Here is a 20,731-nt window from a genome sequence, read left to right on the forward strand (position 1 = left end):
AACCTACATTGGAAGTACCCCTTAAATAGCTAAGCAACCATTTCAATGCTTCCCAATGGACAGGACCTGGGTTTGTCATAAATCTACTTAATGTGCTAACTGCATGGGCTAGGTCCGGTCTAGTACACACCATGAGGTACATAACCGATCCTATTGCATTTGAATAAGGGACTTTACTCATATACTCCTCTCCTTCTTTGTTAGCTGGAGATTTTTCTCTTGACAGTATGAAATGGGCTCCTAAGGGTAAAGAAACTGATTTGCTTTCATACATGCTAAATCTTTTTAGAATTTTTAACACATATGAAGTTTGATACAAGAATAACATGGAATTTGACCTATCTCTTATAATTTCCATACCTAGGATTCTTTTAGCCATACCTAGGTCTTTCATGTCAAATTCTTCACCTAAAGTAGATTTTATGCTACTGATCTTTTTAACATCAGGGCCAATAAGAAGCATGTCATCAACATAAAGTAAAAGAAATACACAGTCATCTTTATTTTTATGCTGAAAATATAGGCAATGATCAAAATCACTCCTTTGAAAACCAATTGATTTAACAAATGAATCAAAACGTTTATACCATTGCCTAGAAGATTGCTTGAAACCATATAAAGATTTTTTCAAGAAACACACAAAATCTGGTTTTTTCTTATCTTCAAAACCTTTGGGTTGAAACATATAGATTCTTTCATCTAAATCACCATGCAAAAAAGCAGTTTTAACATCAAGTTGTTCAAGTTCCCAGTCAAAATATGCAACAAAAACAAGCATGACACGAATGGTGGTATACTTAACAATTGGTGAGAAAATCTCATTATAATCTACCCCTTCCTTTTGTGTGAAACCTTTGGCTACTAACATAACCTTAAATCTTATGGGGTCTTTTTCACTTGTACCTTTTTTAACCTTAAAGATCCACTTACAGCCCACAATTGACTTATCTTTTGGTCTAGGTACTAATTCCCATGTATGGTTTTTATTTAAAGAATTCATCTCCTCTCCCATTGCTTCTTTCCAGTTTTTAGAATGCTCACTTCTAATGGCCTCTTCATATGTTTTTGGCTCCTTGTCGGCTAGATCTTGATAACTAGCAAAAGCTAAATCAAAATCAGATTCTAGCCTTTGAGGAATCCTACGAGATCTCCTCTCCCTATCTCGGGCTAATTGATAGTTAGATAGCGGTGGCTGTTCTATAGGAGGCTGCTCTTCTACTATCTCATTTTCCTCATTTTCTTCAGTCTGGTTTTGTATCTCCACCTCACTTGAGGTGGTGAGAATGTTGGTACTAATATTCCTAGACTTTTCTAGGGAATCCTCACCCTCACTGTCTTGCTGTTTGTTACTGTTTGATTGTAAACAGGGCATTTCAAATTCATTAAATGTGACATTTCTACTTACAATTATTTTTACTCCCTTTTGACTTCTATCCCAAAGCCTATAACCCTTTACTCCTTTAGGATATTCTAAGAAAACACATTTTCTTGATCTAGGTTCCAATTTGCCTTCATTCTGATAAGAATATGCAGCACAGCCAAAGGTTCTAAGGGTTGAATAATCTGCACATTTTCCATGTCATTTCTCATAAGGAGTGTCACCATTTAATGTAGCTAATGGGGTTAAGTTAACCAAGTAACAAGCAGTCATCACTGCTTTACCCCAAAAATATTTAGGAATATTAAAACTAATCATCATACACCTAACCTTATCTAGGAGAGTTCTATTCATTCTCTCAGCCACCCCATTTTGCTGTGGGGTGTGAGGGACAGTTCTATGCCTTGTTACACCACATTCTTTACACAAGTCATCAAAATCCTTGTTGCAAAATTCTAGACCATTATCAGTCCTTAGATATTTTATTGTCTTGCCTGTTTGATTTTCTATTTGAGTTTTCCATGTTTTGAAACTTTTAAAGGTTTCTATTTTGTCTTTTAAGAGAAAAACCCACACTCTCCTAGAGAAATCATCTATAATAGACAAGAAATATCAATTCCCACCAAATGTAGGATTTGATGCTGGTCCCCATAAATCTGAATGGATATACTCTAAAACCCTTTAGGCTCTATGCATATTTGAAAAAAAGGATAATCTATGATGTTTGCCTAACACACAATGGTCATAAAAGGGGATATCGAAAACACAGTCCTTACCAAAGACTCCCTTATCATTTAGGAACTTAAGCCCTTTAATACTAACATGAGCTAACCTGTTGTGCCATTTTTGAGTGACATCAGAATTGATTGAATCAATGTGAGAGCCTGAGCTACTCACTACCTCGGCAGTTAAGGCATATATCCCATTTCTTCTAACTCCCTTACACACCATCATCGCCCCTTTAAACATTTTAATCATTTCATTTTCTATTTTTCCTGTAAATCCATCCTTTTCTAACTCTCCTACTGAAATTAAGTTTCTAGCCATTTCAGGGATGAATCTAACATCTCTCAATTTTAGGGCATATCCTAATTCTAACTTAAGAGTGATGTCTCCAATCACTACAACCTTATAGGCTATATTACTACAAACTATGGCATGACCACCCACGGATTCGCGCATGTTTTCAAACCAATGTCTTTGGGATGTGGCATGGAATGATGCACCTGAGTCAAGAATCCATTCTTGCCCATGTGCCCTAAGTGTAGCATTAATTTCAACAGTGTCAGAATCTATAAGCATGTAAACTTCACTAGGGTCAAAAGAGGTTATTGCATTTGCTTTTTCTTGATCTTTTAATTTTTCTTTTTGCTTATTTTTCTCAGCATAACAGTCTTTAATATAATGTCCGATTTTCCCACAACCAAAACACTTACCTTTCCCCTTTTCTTTGGTCTTAGACTTAGACCCAGTTCTACCTTTCCTTTTACCACCTCCCTCATGTCCTCTAGATTGAGACCTACCTCTCATCATGTCCTCTAGATTGAGACCTACCTCTCATCAAATGGACATCTCCATGTCTTTTCTCACTTTTTAACTCCATATCTTTGCTCCTAAGGGAATCTATGACTATTTCAGGTATCAAGGTGTCTCTACCATACTTAATGGCATTTTTAACTTCCTTATATGCATCTGGAATTGCATTTAAAAGAATTATTGCTTTGTATTCTTCAGTTACCTTTTCACCACAATTAGTTATATCTTGCACCAACTTATTGAAGATATCTAGGTTGTCATCAAGATCCCTAAAGGAGTCTATCTTAAAACTAAAGAAGCTTTCAAGCAAGAAAAGTTTGTTGGGTGTGGATTTTTTCACAAAGAGTTTTTCCAATTTTTCCCATAACTCTTTTGTAGAATCAAGTTTTCCTACCTTTCTTAGAAGAGAATCAGAAAGATGTAAAATAATAGAAGTATAAGCCAATTCATCAGCCTCAGTTTTTTGTCAACAGTATATGATTCAAGGTATTTGCCATCTAAGGCTTTAGAAACTTTCTATTGTACCAAAATTCCCCTCATTTTTTGTTGCCAAATTGAGAAATCCCCCTTCCCATTGAAAACCCCCAATTCAAAGTGATATGCAGACATGTTCACACAAAAGAATATACATAAAACAAATAGAAATAACTAAGGTAGATTTCACACACAGCACAATAACACTAATTTTCTAAGCAAGACTTAACTGTATCAAAACAGTTTATGCTAGCGCAAGAAAACCACAGATAACCCTAAGTCTAGCAACAAGCAATGGTTACCACCACAGGATAACCTCCAAACCTAATGGCCACCCCCACACAATGACCTGTTAATTGCTAGAAAATGAATACAGAGAAGTTACCAGTACAGATCTCAAGACTGAGATCTATGAAAGATGCAGGCACAGATCTGGAACAAAAAAGGGGCACCCCGGCCTCCACGCACTACCACCTACACGCTCACACGCCGCTGGTCGGCAGGCGAGTGAGCAACCACGTGCTGCTAGGAGAGAATCCCCACGACTTGCTAGATCCGGATCTGGGTCCTCGCAACTCAACTCACAACCTGCAAGGGTCAATCGAACCGAGATCAGATCTAATATGGAACAAACTTACTGTGAGACCGAATCTGAAAACGATAGGGCTTTTCAGATCTGATTCGAACAAGGCACTACCCATGAGCCACACAAGGCTCTAATACCATTTGTTGCGAAAAATCTCTTCAAAACAGAAAAGGTTAGTGGAATATAACGAATCAAATATAGGTCAAAACAAGAACGTAAAGTAAATAAAATACGAACTCCCTGTTTAAAACCGTTCAAGGCTCAGATCTGAAAGACCAGTTACCATTCTTGGTAACACCAACGAATAGGAACCACAAGCCACAAACTAAGCTCCCAAATCATAAGCCCAGAAAAGCCCCAACACCTCTCGGCCAAACCAGCAAAGTAAAACCCTCTCTCACTCAAACGATCACAGCCATACAAAGTAGGTAGATCAGTCATAAAGACAGTGAGTTCAAAGCACAAAGTAAGGAGAAATAGCTTACCCCAAAAGAGAACCCAGACCTAAATAAATAGGATGCTTCCAGCGACATCAGAGGGACCGTCTTTCTCACACAAGGAAAGGCGATGGAATACATGAAAGGAAACAACATCCACAGAAGGCAAGAGTGCCTTCATCGCTATCGGATGAACAAAGATTGAAGTGATGAAGCAATCGGCCAAGATAGGAAACACGAGAGAGATAGAGAGAACTAGGGTTCGGCCGAAAAAGGATAGAGACGCCAAAAGGAGAGCCAAAAAGGCTCTTTTATATGAGGGCTAAAAGTGGGCTAAGGTTGAGTGGGCTTCACCCTCATTTGAGAAAATGGGTCGAGGCCCATTTCTCCTCTAAAATGGGGAGTGGGCTTGTGGCCCCACTTCTAAAATGGGCTGTCAAAAGAAAATGGTTACGATCTTGGGTCCTTCAATCCCGGGTCGAAACCTATGAAGACCCACCCGAAAAATCGTCATAGCCTTGGGTCTTATTAGGGAACAAAAAACAACAAAAGCTTGAAGAGAAAGGACCTTATGTGAACCAAAAAGTTTGGAATCAATAGCTAGTTGGAGAAGATGAGAAAAACCTATGCAATGTTCCAAAAACATTTATCTTAAAAATTCTAGCTAATAGGGTTATTTTAAACTCAAACTAATATCAAACGATGTGGCAACTAGAGATCCTGTTCTGGTTAGACATGTTAATTAGAGCTGTAAAGGTTCGTTATGTTTAATTATCCAATTTTGATGTCAATGTTTTCTAGGCTCATATATGGTAGCTGGAATCATTGGCAAGTTTCAACAAAAACACACACATACACATATTATACAATAGATTATGGAAGTTACCTTAGATATTCATCAGGTGACGGAGAGCTTAAGTCCACCTGACAAACTGGGCATCTTTTCATTCCTTCTTGGACTTTTAGGTAGATGCAATCCTTGCAGACTACAAAGTATAAACGAATATTCAAACAAATCTAATACATAATTGTTCCACTTCTTCGCAGATAGTGCGAATGTTAATATAGTCATGATATGTTGATACCTATAATAATCCTTCAGATTAATATACTGAAACAACATATACAAATAAAAAAAAGAATGACATTTAGCAACCAATAAATTGGGTAGATATCAAACAAACAAATCAAACGTGGTTGTTCACATATATGACTATCAACATAAAACTAGAGTGATGGGGAGCTTACAACTATGGAGACATTGGTTGATGGTTGTTGCCTCCTTACAAGTGTTCTTACAAAGAGGGCACGCCATGAACCGAATGTCAAAATGAACTTTTTTACTCATTGTTGACTCATTTGTTTTACTCGAGCCTACAAAAGGTAACGGAATTTCATTAGGCAAACTCACAACCAAGAAACAACTAGAAAGTTGGAAGAATAAATATAAGCATTCAATATTTATTATTTGCACAAAAAAGAAAAGCATCAATGAAATGGTGTGATGGTAAGAAGTAAAAGAATATAATTAAAGTAGAGAAGGATAAGGCTCATTGAATCTTTACAGTATGAAATTCTGAATTACAGATGATGCCACAACATTTTGATAGAATGTTCAACATATAAATCTATAATGTAAATAGGTTTTGAGTGATGAATAGATTTAACTGTCAATAAATAATACCAAATAAAGACTAGTGAGAAAAGCTCTTATGCAAGCAAATTATGAGTTTGTATTTATTGCGAGTTATCAAAATGAAAACTTGTAGAGCATGCAAGGAAGCTTATTTTTGCAAGTTGAAATTTTTGACAATTAAACTAGATCACTAAAAGATATATATACCAATGAATGTGAATGCTTAGCAACTATTAAAATTCTCATATAAGACAACTTTTTTGGTAGTTATGGTGTAATATCTCGAGAGCCCAGCGTTAGGTCCAAGATTGGACTCTAGAGAAGCTAGTATATATATCGAGGATAATAAGTAAAGGAAATAATACCAGCTTGATATCTTCAAGGCTGAATGTGGATAAAAAACTCGTGAGTTAGCATGATTGAGCTAGAGTAGCTCAAGGATGGGTGACTCTTGGGAAGTTCGCGTAAGCCTATCAAGTAAATTGATCTAGTCCTTCCTATCGCTCGATGCGAGATGTTACAAATAGAGACCACTAAAGGTTCTTCAACAGTATATATAACTATCTTGGCAGTTTGCCATTGAAGGTTTTCAAAATTAATGAGTTTAAACATTTGCAAATACCTTTGCGCACCAACAACAATGACTCTTCGTGGACATGTTAACCACTACTAATGTCCATAAAACATGCCATTTAGACAATTATAAATGAGTTCAAGCTGTACCATTAAGCTTGAAGATCCCAATTTAGGGAAATAAAATGAAAGAAACATGAAACGAGAAAACAAATGTTATTTACACTTTGTCGAAGAGATTGCCCTATTAAGTTTGAAAATCCTAATTTGGGGAAGGAATATTCTGTACTAGTTTATAATCCTGAATAGGAGCAATCAAGATGGAAAACAAAAATTATGCCATCAAAAACTAACCATGAATTAATGAATCATTCGCTCATGGACTAGCTTATTTTGTTTGTGTTTTGGAACAAAAACAAAAGAATGTAGCATCATCAAATTTAGTCACACCAATGCTACTTAAGACTAGAAAAACATTCTAACGGAACAATCAAACACAATCAGTTGTCATGCATGACTAAAGCTCTAATAACTTGGAGTGAAAAAAAAAAAGTTATTATAAATCATAGGTAATGTTAACCTTATTTTCAACCTTTAAACAATTCTATTGGTTGATGGTATCATATTTTAAAACATTTAATCAATCAAAAGAATTGTTTGGAAAATTGCAAATAAGATACAATAAATCCATCTTGTTTGAAAACAAGGTACACTTATTGCAGTTTAACCATTGCCTTAGCATTACCCTAAATCAATTTATCCTAAACATAAATTTATATATTTTCCTTATAAACCACTATAGAAATTAGATTTCCCAAATTTAGTTGAATGTAGCCATAAAATCCTAATTAAAATTGCACTGTTTGATTATATATGAAGATATCAACAAAGAATTGAAATTTTCTAAAAGGTAACTCAATAATCAGATGAAACACAATACATGATGTATGAATTGTCAAAAAAGTCCACGAATTTAAGATAAAGATTGTCATATTATGATTTAAGTAAAATCTACTAATCTTGGAAACAAAAATTCCATATTCTCCTTGTACATTGCAAGGTTTGAAGTACAAGTCAATGTTTTCTAACCTATTCCGCAAACAATCAAGTCCATACAAAATAAACAATAAATCAAGAACCGAAACCTACCAGGGGCAAAGCCTAAGTTAGATGATGAATCATCTAAGTAAGGGTACAGAAAACATATTTCGTGCAAGAATGCAATGTCTTTCCTCGTAGGTGTCAACTGCACCTCTCATGCTACCTACCTTTTTTGCGGCCCCCTCTTTCGAAGCCGAGGTGTATGGGTGCACCCTTGGTAAAGCAGCGGTGTCAGTTCGTACTCCCTACAGCCTCAAAAGCGAGTGATCAATGATATCAACGTGTACTCATGCATTTCATAGTCATGTCATGTATGCAATCTACGTGATGGATACATATCAGGGCATGTCAATATGATGAAAACATTTTCGAGGAACATAAATCACTTACAAACCAAGCATTTTCCATAAAACTAACTTTTATTAGGGAGTACCACTTACCTTCTCAAGCTTATCGGGCTATCTCGATATTCGTGCCTTGCCTCAATTTGCGTGCCAACCTCAAAATTTGCATGAGTCTCTTCAACTTCAGTCTCAAAGTATCCTAATCACCATAATTATTTAAATAAACATTAAAACCTATTTTTTCATAATTTCTGGCATTTTTTTTAAATTTTCTTTTTATTTCTTCCTAATTTTCCTCAATAAATCCAAACTAAATATTTCTAAAATATTTTCTCAAATATTTCTCTACGAAAATTCATAAAATAATATTCCTGAATTTCTGAAATTTTCTAGGAATTTTTACTCACCTTAACTTAGCATCTCTGACTTCCTCGGTATGCGTGCCCTATCTTTGAAACGCGTGTTCAAGCCATTTTTCTTGCCAAAATCTCTGGAATATTACTGAAACATAATTTCCTATTTTCTAAAATTTTTCCCATCATTTTCCTATTTTCTTTTCTTTTCTTTCTTTTTCTTTTCTTTTCTTCCTCCTCCCTTTTTCTTCTTCCTCCTCTTCCTGTCTGCGCGCAAACCGCCATGCTCGCCGCCGCCGCTGCGCGCCTTCCGGCCTGCCACCTGACTCCGGCCTCCCCGACAGCCGCACCGCCGCTGGAGTTGCCCGCGGCCGCCGTTGCCCGCGGTTGGTGCGGCCTTGCTGCAGCTGGAGCTTGCGGTCATGGTTGCCATAGCCGCGGTTTGCTGCTTCCGGCCGCTTCTAAGGCCTTTGCTCGCCACCACCGGCCTCGCTGGCCACCCTCAGTCATCACCAGCCGCCTGCGTTGCCTCTTTGAAGCTGTTGCTGCTTGCTATGCATCGGTCATGGCCGCTTGGAGCTTGCGGCCCAGCTCTCTCTCTCTCTCTCTCTCTCTCTCTCTCTCTCCCTCTCTGCCTCTCTCGCGCTTTCTCCCATCCGATCTCTCTCCTTGGTTGCTTCTCTTCGGCCAAGTTCACTGCTTATTTATAGGCAACCGAACACTCCATCATCTCACTGTCCGTATTATCTTACCATCACCTATTGCATGCAAACTTCTCCAAATCTGGCAGGGCGTCGCTTCAATCTTGCAGGGTATGGGTAAGTTGCGGAGGGGTGGGCGGCCATTGCACACGCACACACTGCACGCCTATATATATATACTATATATATTATATATTACATTAATAGATATAGAAAATTATACATTAATTCTCAATTTTATTATAACATCACTTGGGAAATTTCTTTATTGCAACTATGCCTTTAAACTTCAAATAAATTTGCATTTCAATACCGAAAACGTAAAATTAATAATTCAAATCTTAGCTAAAAATGATGATTTCGCCCCAGTGTCCTTACCGGGTTATCGTTTCACCCCGAAACTACTGAAGGGTTGCTTATTATGAAAAACCGGAGCCCCCCAGGGTTCCGTTGATTTTTCGGGAGCTTCCTATGACAATTCGATTTTACAGCCTAACTGACAATTGTATTTTAGCTATACCGAAAATTGTTCTCAATCCGATTTCTTTCGATACCATAAATCCTATCTCGATACGCTCATCGAGACCATATAATTTTTCTTAGACAATTTCACTCCAATGCATTCCCTGCAGTTGATTTGGTACTTATAACTGTTATCAAACCAATTTTTCGGTATTCTAAACTCATCGAAATGATGTGGCAACCTCATATGAACATGGGGTATTACAAGAGGTCTCTCCTCCTCTCTCCTTCCTTTTTTTTTTTCTTCTTTTCTTTCTTTTTATTTTATTTTTTATATTATTTTTTTTTGCTTGGCCGAGACCATTGGTCTAGGCCTTGGAGGCGCCTCAGTCGCGCTGGCTAAGGTCGCGCGACTTGGTCGCGCGCGCTGAGGCAGCGAGACCTCTGTCCCGCTGCTGGTCTCGGCCGCGCGGCGCTGCCCATAGGGGACCATGCCCACATCCCTTTTTATAAAGTCCTTGGAGGGCCATGAGAAGTGTGAGGGGACTTTAAGTTGGGAAGCGAGCCAATAATTGAGATCATTAATCCTATTTATTTTTTATAGGAAAGCAAAAAAGCTTAGAGGACTACTCCTTCAGCTGCTCGAGCTCCTCACCCTCATAGTTGAAGGAGTTGGGGGGCAAGTGGTGAGGGGATATTTTACTAAAAGAAAAATTACTATACTACCCTGGAAGACTACCAACCTGGTGCCGCCACGTGCCTGTCTCAGGAAGCGCCATGTGGCATCTAGATCTTCATCCCATATTTGATTTTGAACGAGGTTGACTCAGTCAACCAAGATTCTCTCCAACGTCTTGTTAAGAGGTTATCCTATCTCTTCAGAGTATGTTTTACGCTATCTTTAAATAGAGGTCAACTTCTACAGATATGGATCATCTGACGACTGTGTGACTTTCCATTTCGAGTATTTTCTTCTACTGACTTGAGCGTCGGAGTTCTCCTGGGAGATTAAAGGCCCCACCCTTGCAAGTACTTGATTCAAGGCAGACCTCGGTGATCAATCCAGTATCATCAAAGTCATTGTAAATGAGGCTCTTTCATAAACAATTAAGTCCATACAATATAAACATTAAACCAAGACATAAAACAAGAAATGAGAAAATAGATTAATCATTAATTTAAACAAGTTTCTTTATCAAATATCAACCATTGCAGAAGTTTCAAATCCTCATATTTATTGCAACAAAGTAGTCCAATCAATGACTTTACCACATAAAAACCCCTCCACCAATCTATTTCAGTTCAAAGTTCCAATGCTTGGTTTGTAATCTCTTCTAATATGAGTTGTTCTTTGTTTCTTTAATTTTTTTTTTTATATTTTGGAGAGAGAGAGAGAGCAAAATTTGTATTTGCTGTATATCTAAAGTTTTGGGAAAAAAATTGATACATAAATATTATAAAATTTTATTTATAGAGAATCTTACTGTAGAATTGCCCCCATAGTTTTTTCCTTTACAACAGATAGATTTCCTCATAAATTTTGGAATCTTTTTTTCTTTTTGTATATTTATTTTTCAAGTGATTTTCAACCACAAGTTGTAAGGCCCACATCCGAATATTCCCGCTCAGCATAGGATATTCGAAAAAAGGTCATTACAGAGATGATATAGAACAAAACTGAACTCAAATAACAACTCATTTCATTTCTAGTAGCGAAAATTAAATTGAGGTTCTTTTACACATACAGTATCTCATAACTCTAGGCTCGATGGCCATACAAAATAATAAGAGGCTCAAATGCCAAAAAATATAACAAATCCTCATCACTATAAACCTCACCAAATCACTAACTAGGATCTTTGAAGTTAGGATGCGTCTCCGTACACCACTATCCCTGGGCTGTAGTCCTATTGGACTCGCCCCCAATAACCGTCTTTCCTTTACCTGGAAATGGCAAAGAAGATCGAGTGAGCCACAAGGCTCAGCAAGTTCGAGAAACAATGAACAATAAATAGGATCCAAGAATATGATGACACCGAGAAGAGTAATCAAGGACTCCACAATTATATACAAGATTCATAATTCATGAATTTATCAATTCAACTCAATATATCATGTCACCATGTATCACTATGCAAATGTGCATAAAATTTCAATGTCATTATTAATTCTCACAGGCTCACAAGCCATCAATTAATACATGCAAGAGTGCATCATTTCATTACCAATATCAATTTTTCCGGCTCTCAAGTCATAAATCAATCCATGCAAAAGTGCATAAGTTTCATAAAACCTCACAAATAAATATGGAGCCAACCTGCCAGGCTATAACCACCTTGTCCCGTGCCAAGTGCTCTAGGGTACCCTTTCTCCCTCCGCGCAAAATAATAGGTGCGCAAAACATATATATGTAACATGTACATGTATGCATCATGTCTGCATTGGCTAGCCACATGTATTTAAATTCTTGTTTCCGCGATATTCTTACTTTCATCATCACTTACCCATACCGGGTATTTTTCCATCATCAGATAAATTCAACATATCCTACTTCATAACGTTTACCACATTCAAGATGTAATTTATGACACAGAAATGCTTGATGTAATTTATAGCATAGGAATAGTTTTTGAGATATGCTATTTAATATCAAATCTTGATTTACTAGCTGAGGAGTATTATAAATTTAATAAATATTTTTCCCATCATATGATTGTTGTGATTTCATTTAACTAGTAATAGTATGCATTTACTTGCATTCGTGCTCACAGCTCAAATTCATGATTAGTCCTTATGCAATCAAATGACCACACCACGCGAAATTGCTGGCCAAACATAAACCTGAAATTTTTCTAAGGCGAAGGACCAATTAGAACATATTTTGAAAATGTCTTCATTTTGAAAAACTAACTCCCGGTAATTTGATAACTAGCATTCATTGTTGTAAAAATAATTTTTAATGAATTTTTCAAGAAACGGAAAATATGTATTTCGATGGTGATAAAATTGCAAATTCGTGAATTTATACTAAAACCAAAATTTTATCTTTTTATTGTTATGAATTTTGATTTTTTTGATATTTTTATTGAATCCAAATGGGGGGGTACTTTCTTATTTTCATTTATGTATTAAAGTAAATGAAATGTAAAATATAAATTAAGGAAAATGCAAACATTTAGTTAAGTTAAGGAAAGGTAAATAGATAGGGTGTGAGCAGGTAACTCCCATTCAAAGGCTTATGGGAAGAGCTCGGGATGAGCTCGAGGTCATGGGCTCGCGGCTTACGGGAGAGCTCGCAGAAAGGACATGCAGAAAGAGCTCGGGACGAGATCGAGGTCATGAGGTGAACAAGAGTTTGCTGAATGAGCTCGCGGTCAAGGGGTTGAGTAGGAGCTCGCTGGATGAGCTTGAGGTCAGGTGCGCAGCATGAGCTCGCGGCCAAGAGCTTGAGAAATGAGCTCGCGGGAACGAGCTCGCGATTAAGCTTATGGTCAGGGAGCATATAAGTGTGAGCTTGTAGCAAAGACCTGGAACGAGCTAGCTGAAAGAATTGGAACGAGCTCGCGGAAAGAACTGGAAGGAGCTCGCTAGAACATCAATGAAGCTGAACGAGTATATATATATAACTGTGTTTGCCGAACATAATAGAACAGGGGCATTCGAACGACTGTTTAAGCATGAGTATAAGGTGGATTAGCTAAGCAGGGCATGCTCTAATAAGCTTACAAATCTCTGAGGGGTATCAGCTCGCTACGCATGTTGTATATATGTATTTATAAGTGGATCTCATATATGGGCGAAAAGTATATATATATTTCCAGTTCAGCTTTTGTTGTTTGATGCGAGACCTCTGAATACCTCAATGAAATCATTCGAATAAGTGGCAAATGACTTAGCATTTTACATTCCGACATAGCACACACAACTATAAGAGGCATTGGGACAGCGAGCTCATTCAGATGTGATATACACGCAAATATATATATACATATATATATAGTTAACACTGTTTCTTCCGATGGAGAACAAGCAGAGGTTCTCATCCTTACCTAGCTATATAAAATGCCATTCACGAAGAAAGCTTGGGATGAAAACAAACCCCATTTCGAGACCTCAAAAAGACCCACAAAGAGATACAAAAACAAAAGGTTGAACACAATGAGATAAAATGAACACAGTGAGCTAAAATAAGCTAAAATGAACACAGCAAGCCAACATGTATGCATCAATCATATTGGCAGAAAGTGATATATGAAGGAACTTACACTGAAAATCAAAGGGAAGTGCAAGAAGAACTTGCCTGATAACTTTGCTATGCAGAGAAATTCTCCATTCCTAAAGCTGCTATCATCCCAAACAAAAACAAAAAACAGCCATGAGGGAAGAGAAGAAATAAGAAAAAGAGGCCATCGATAGGAAATGTGGGTACACTCAGGAGAAAGGTCGCCAGTGCAGGTGCAGCACAAAGAAGGAAAATGCGTAGTCTGCACTTGCCACTTGGTCAAAATGACTTAATTGCCCTTCACCTTTACAATGGTCAAAAGAAAGAGTAAGGGCACTATTGACATTTGCTGGCTAAATTATTTTATTATGATTTTCTTTTAAGAATTTCAAATCTCATTTCTCAATTGGGGTTCAGCCCATGTTGTGGGTCATTCCATGGCCCAACTCACTAATCCAAATAAATTATCATAATCCAAACCCATTCATAATATAATTAAAATTCAAAACACATCTCAATGACCCAATCTACTTAGACTTTCCCCACATTTTTGGATTCCATTTAGATGGGCTACCAAATTCTCATTTCCACTTACTCTTCATTCCATAAGCAAAGAAAACTATTTTCAACCCTCAATTAATTAAAGTAAAAATTTTTGAACCCAAAATAAAATACCCGAAAATGTCTAGACCTCCTAACGGGTCATTACACAAGTGATATGAGAATATAGACATAACAAGTGGTATTAGAGAATAAACCCAATAAGTCATCGCAGATATTAAAACTAACAAATGGTACCAGATCTTGGTTACATAGAAATTTATTAAAATAAATGAAATGCTAAAGAGAGTGGGAACACTAGTCACCAACAATCCCAGGCTACTAGAGGAGGAGGATGAATAGGCGCAGCGATTGACTTAAGTCCAATTGCAAAACGACAAGCCACCAAGCATCAAGGCAATCACCATTGCTCTCAAGGGATCGCTCTTTCATCAATGCCATCAAAAATAAAGGAAAAGCCTCCACGTAATACCTCATACCTCAAATCTAGCACTGTGAATCAGCTAAGCTTATGGTGATACGGACCTAGGATATAATAAGTTTGTATAAGTGGAGTTATATTACCCTATAGAGCTTAAGAGAAGTATATTAGGTCAAATGATCGAACTTTTATAAGAAATTTTAAAAACAAAAAATCTTAATGAATTAAAACAACATGTGAAACCTTTATCCCATTATCTGGCGGGGATAGTAACATGAAGATGAAGGTGATTATGGTGCATGAGGCTCCTACATTGGAGGCTCTAGGGAAGGCAAATTGTACGCACTACATAGCCTATGCATAAAACGCAAGCCAAGAAAATGTCACATTCTTGTTATCAAACAGAAATTTTGTATGGTTCCAATAACACTTGTTAAGCACTAAATCAAACACAAAAAGTTGTATAACTCACAGCACAAATTGAAATCAAATATCTGCATACTTAAACGTGGTTTGAAAAAATGCCTATGTCCACATGTGAAAGACAAAAAAAAAAAAATCACTATACAAATTATAAGTTCGTGAAAAGAGGAAAACTGACAAAACAAAACCCCAATACATTCAATCTTCCAGAACACTTCTAACAATCTTATATTGCATGTCTAAATCAAAGCATACAACACTATATGTAAATATAAAGTAGACAAAAATCCTAAGTCATCTAAGAATTGGATTAGCTAAAGAATTCATATTTTTCATGTACTTTGAATTAGGCCCAAATAACATGAACCCAAGTTAAACTCAATACTAGGATTTTTTATGATAAATCCACGTGACAAACAAAAACAACCAATAGATTTTTTGAAATAACTTGTCAATGAGGAAACCATGAGGCTTGAAATAATAAATTGTTGGAGAAAGGGAGAAGCAAAGGGCTTGAAATAATTATTGCTTTAACAAAAAAACCAACCACCAATGCTTGGCGGATCTTAAAAGGGGAAGCCCAAAACGATCGAAGGGATGAAGAGACCAATGGTTGGAAAATGGATGTTTTTCACCCTTAAGGCCTTACTTACAAATAAGTTAGTAGAATGTTTGCCAAAGTGACAAAGAATAGTAAGTAGAGAGGGAACAAGAGGCTAGGAGAAAAGGGAAGATAAAGAGAACACAAGGGTTTGGCCAAGGACTAACTCGAGATGTAGAGAGTGCTTTGGAGGAGGTTAATGGGATTAGTTTCAATTGAAAAATCAAGCACCATGGATGGTGGCATTTCTAGTGTACATGTCACACACTTAGTTGGTGCACATGGTTAGTTTTTTTTTTTTTAAATATAGTTATTGTTTAATAATTTGGTATTCTTGACATGATTATATATGAAACAAGCATTGAGATATGTTATAATGCATGGAAGCATGAATATATGTTATATATGGCCAGAGGCTAAACAACACAAACGATCATTAATATTTGCACTAAAGTACAGAAAGTTATTACACATCAATTTGTAGTCGATTGATAACTTAACTTCAATTTAGTATAAAATTCCATAATTATCATTAATTGACGTTAATGTGCTCCAACGAAGTATTAATGTGGCACAAGAATGTGGACCAATATGTTACACGTCACTCACCAACTCAATCTATATAATACCAAATGCCACATCAATAAAGACCTATACCCAACCTTTAAACCAAAAATTGAAATTTGCCCAAAGTTTCCATCTTATACCAAGTTGCGTAAACGTATTGAGTAGCTTCTTCATCTTCTTTCTTTTTCTTATCGCTCATCTTCATTTTTTTTCTTCTTTTTCTCTCACCTTCTGTCATCTTCATTGTGCGCACCTTATTGATGAAAGTTCCTTCTTTTTCTTCTTGCTTCTTACTCCTGTTCTTACTCTTCCTCTTGAATCCCAGCCCATAAACATTCATTCGAACCCAAACCAAACTACACCTAAAGCAAAGGAACTAGATGCAGCAGAAAATGTCCACCATGAATGAAAGTGAGGAAGGATCGCCATTTGGTTTGCTATTTTAATTTTCAATTTTGTTGCTATGTACAATGTATATTTTTTAGGTTTAGATTAAAATTTACTTAGCTATCTAGGGATGCACGAAATAGAAAGGGCTTTTGGTCTAATGGAAAGGTTCTATTGAGGAGAATAAAAGAAAATGAGAAAGAAAAAGAAAAAAGTGAGGCTGAAAGCCTTAATCTATGTTGTTCTTCTGTTTTTAAGTTTTTCATACGTAGAGAAAGTGGAGAGTTTTTATTGTTTATTATTTATATTCTCTATTTGTATTCTTAAATCCCTCTTAATCTCTTTCATATTCTTTTCAGGACTATTTGTTTTGTGAGATTTTCCTCGATATTCCTTTCTTAAACTATTATAAGGGATAGTGTCTTGTCTCGATAAAAGGCTTGGAAAAAGGGTTGTTGTTGAGCCCATTTGAAAAGCAAACATGCTAGTGCTTTATGGCTTTCAAGAGGTTATAACTAAGCCTTGCAAAAGCTACTATACGTAATAGAAAATAATGCTTGCTTCATTAAATGAAACTACGTAGTGAATTTTTGAAAATTTTCAGTGAGTAACTAAGGTAGTAGAGTAGGCCAAGTTAAGCCAGACTACTTTACATTTTGTGTACTTATCTCTTTTATTTCTCTTACTTTTGATTTTCATATTTTGAGTACTTTCAATTTGTTTTAACAGCATTGATATCAAGGTTATAAAAAGGCTTAAAACAGTTCTTGTATAAGATTTTTATCAAATAAAAAAAAATTGAAAAATGCAATTCAACCCCCTCTTAGTTCACACTCCTACATTTTTCAACAAACTTTAACCATTATTACACAATATAGAGCTTCAGGTTCCTATCATTTCAAGTCTAATCAACACATAGTCAACATCAGAACCCCCATAAAAAATAAATAAGTCATTTCAAAAAGAAAAATTATTAAACAAGTTTACCCTTTTTGTAGTGATAAAGCTGGATGGAATTAAATAAATTTAGCTTCATGTCAAAGTCAAACACAACCAACACTAAAAGTTTCCACAAATGCCAGTAAACGTTCTCATAACTATGACGAAGGTAACATGAACTAATTTACAAGTTCAATTTTCAAACCAAAAACCAAACCCAAACCCAAACCCAAACCCATACGCAAGGGATCACATTCTTCAGCATGAAAGCAAAAATTGAACTTCTTCACATAGAGAGACTTCATTGATCAATCGATGATGCTGGTGCATCGACATCCCTGCATGCAAGTAGTCACATTGGTTACTATCTAGTCTCTTTAAGAATGACACAAATGCCAACGTGAACCATGTTCTGATATGGCACCATTAGGCATTTATTTTTTCCCCAAAATATGGATGTTGATTCTTGTGATCGATAAGAAAGACAAGGCCCTCTTAACAAAACTTGATCCAGCCATTTCTCCGTCTCAATAAGCACTACTAAGAAATTTAATTCAATGTTGTATACACACATATAAAAATAAATGAGCTTACTTGGGGTGCATAGAGTGTTCAGCCAACTCAGGGTTCCCATGTGCTTTCCTACAAGGAGATGGACATAAATCTTCTTCTAAGCAAAGAGATCATAAGGTTTAAACAACAAAAAATCAGTGTAGAATAAAATTTTCATGCTTTCCTTACTCTTCTGTGTGAGCAGCATGTCCAGGCGAAAGAGATTCTGCTTTTTTCTTTTCTCCAGTTTTAGAAGCTTGGCCTAAAATTGTTGCTATCAACCCTCGATAATTCTCATCGGGTCTATAAAAGTTATAAAAGATGATTCAGCGGAGAATGTAGTCAACCATCATAGTTTGATTATTTATTTTTCATTTTTCGGTTGAATCAATTTTATTTAATGACGACCAAAGAGATTATAGAAACTTTTCCCAGCCAAAACTGAAATCAAACAAACACAACGAAAAATAACAAAAATAAGGAGAAGAAAAAATCAACCACTAATAAGACAGAATTTATTAACCTCCTATAACAAGGTATTCCTTAGAGATGATTGAATACGGATTATGGTGTGTTGAAAGGAAGCACATAGACAATATGAGAATTAGGGAGGAAAACCATATTTAGAATCTGCTAGCAAGGGTTTGAAGAGGTTGTTATAGAAGTTAGGGATGATAGATATGTTGGAAATAATAAATCAAAAAGGTATTTTTTATAAGACCAAGTCCACTCAATAAATTGCAGAACCGAGTCTTCAGTTTCTGCTCCATTATTTTCTCCAACCTCCCTGCTTATCTCTATCTTTATTTTAGGCTTGTTTTATGTATTCTGTTTTGTTTCAGTTACTTACTTGTCATTCTGCTCTGCTATATAAAGAGCTAGTGATAAAACAGAAACGTATGACTTCGTATTTTTGATTGAGTAATAAATCATCAGTTCTCAAGTTCTGTTTCAACTTTTTTCTTAAAGTTAAATACCAACAAACTGGTATCAGAGCGACAGGTTCTCCTTCTTGTTCCTTTTTCTTTCTCATGGCATCAAACTTGGTCCAGCTTCAAGTTCCTAAGTTGACAAAAGAAAACTATGAAAGGTGGTGTATCCAATTCAAAGCATTGTTCGGTTCACAAGAGTTGTGGGAGGTAGTTTCAAATGGTTATGTTGAACCAAGTTCAGAAGCTGAAGCTCTCTACACTGCTGACCAGAAGAATTCTCTAAGAGACCAACGAAAAAAAGATAAGAAGGCACTCTTTTTGCTGTACCAAGGATTGGAGGATGATACGTTTGAGAAAATTTCTGAAGCAACAAACAGCAAGGAGGTCTGGGACAACCTGAGCACAATTTATAAAGGAGTTGAAAGAGTGAAGAAGGTGAGATTGCAGACTCTTAGAAGTGAGTTTGAAGCAGTTCACATGACAGAAGGGGAATTAGTCTCAGATTATTACTCACGACTTATTGCAATTGTCAATCAAATGAAGAGAAATGGAGAAAAGCTTGAAGATGTTCGAGTAATGGAGAAGATACTGAGGTCTCTTACTCATAATTTTGAGCATGTAGTAACAGCTATAGAGGAGTCAAAGAATCTGGAAACAATGAGTACTGAAGAACTTTTAGGATCTCTGAGAGTTCATGAACTACGTATAAAGAAGCATTCTCAGTCAAACTCAACAGATCAAGCTTTGGTGTCAAAATTCACTTTTGATAATTCAAACAGTGAACATGTTCAAGGACAAACTTCTCAACGTGGAAGAGCAACTTATCGTGGACGAGGTAGAGGTCGCGGAGGATATGGCAGAGGTAAAGCAAATGTTCAATGTTTTAATTGCCATAAATTTGGACATTACTCTTTTGAATGTTCCAGCAAATTTGAAGATCATGTGAACTTAGCTGAAGCCTCTAATGACGTTGATGAAGAACCAACTTTGCTGATAGTGCATAAAGAATCTGTTGAGCAAACTAATGTCTGGTATCTTGACTCCGGAGCGTCTAATCATATGTGTGGTCGAAAGGAATGTTTCGTGGATCTGAAAGAAGAATCTGGTGGACTAGTAAGTCTTGGAGATGGCTCGAAGTTGCTGGTTGCAGGGAAAGGAAAGATCCAGGTGTATAAAAACAATGGTGATATCATTTATATTACTGATGTCTATTATATTCCCAGGATGAAGAGCAATATTCTTAGTCTTGGTCAGCTGCTTGAGAAAGGAGATATTATTCATATGGAAAAGAAACAACTCCAGCTAAGAGATGCAAATGGGCAACTCATTGCCCGAATACAAATGTCAAAAAATCGTATGTTTCCTCTACCTTTAAATACTATGAATACATCTTGTTTTCTTGGAATAACTGAAAGTGAGTCAGAAAAATGGCATTTGCGATTTGGGCATCTTCATTTCAATGGACTAAGATTGTTATCTTCGACTGGTATGGTGCATAGACTGCCAAGTATTGAACTATCAGATCGTGTTTGTGAAGGGTGTGTA

The 20,731-nt window shown here is 36.4% G+C and overlaps 1 protein-coding gene across 1 annotated transcript; it reads left to right on the forward strand.

Annotated features, from left to right (window-relative positions):
- The first annotated feature begins 19,285 nt into the window (after positions 1-19,285).
- Positions 19,286-20,430, forward strand: LOC127805637 (uncharacterized). Its single transcript, XM_052342388.1, has 2 exons — positions 19,286-20,353; positions 20,410-20,430. The coding sequence occupies exons 1-2, from the start codon at positions 19,286-19,288 to the stop codon at positions 20,428-20,430; spliced, it is 1,089 nt and encodes a 362-aa protein (XP_052198348.1).
- The last annotated feature ends 301 nt before the right edge of the window (positions 20,431-20,731 follow it).

Source organism: Diospyros lotus, chromosome 7 (assembly GCF_014633365.1).
Source record: "Diospyros lotus cultivar Yz01 chromosome 7, ASM1463336v1, whole genome shotgun sequence".
NCBI lineage: Eukaryota > Viridiplantae > Streptophyta > Magnoliopsida > Ericales > Ebenaceae > Diospyros > Diospyros lotus.

Excerpts from the sequence above, each read along its gene's own strand:
- LOC127805637 (XM_052342388.1), top strand. The coding sequence starts at position 19,286 with ATGGCATCAAACTTGGTCCAGCTTCAAGTTCCTAAGTTGACAAAAGAA. Across the intron at positions 20,354-20,409 it reads CAGGGAAAGGAAAGATCCAG|GATGAAGAGCAATATTCTTA; the intron begins GTGTATAAAAAC and ends TTATATTCCCAG.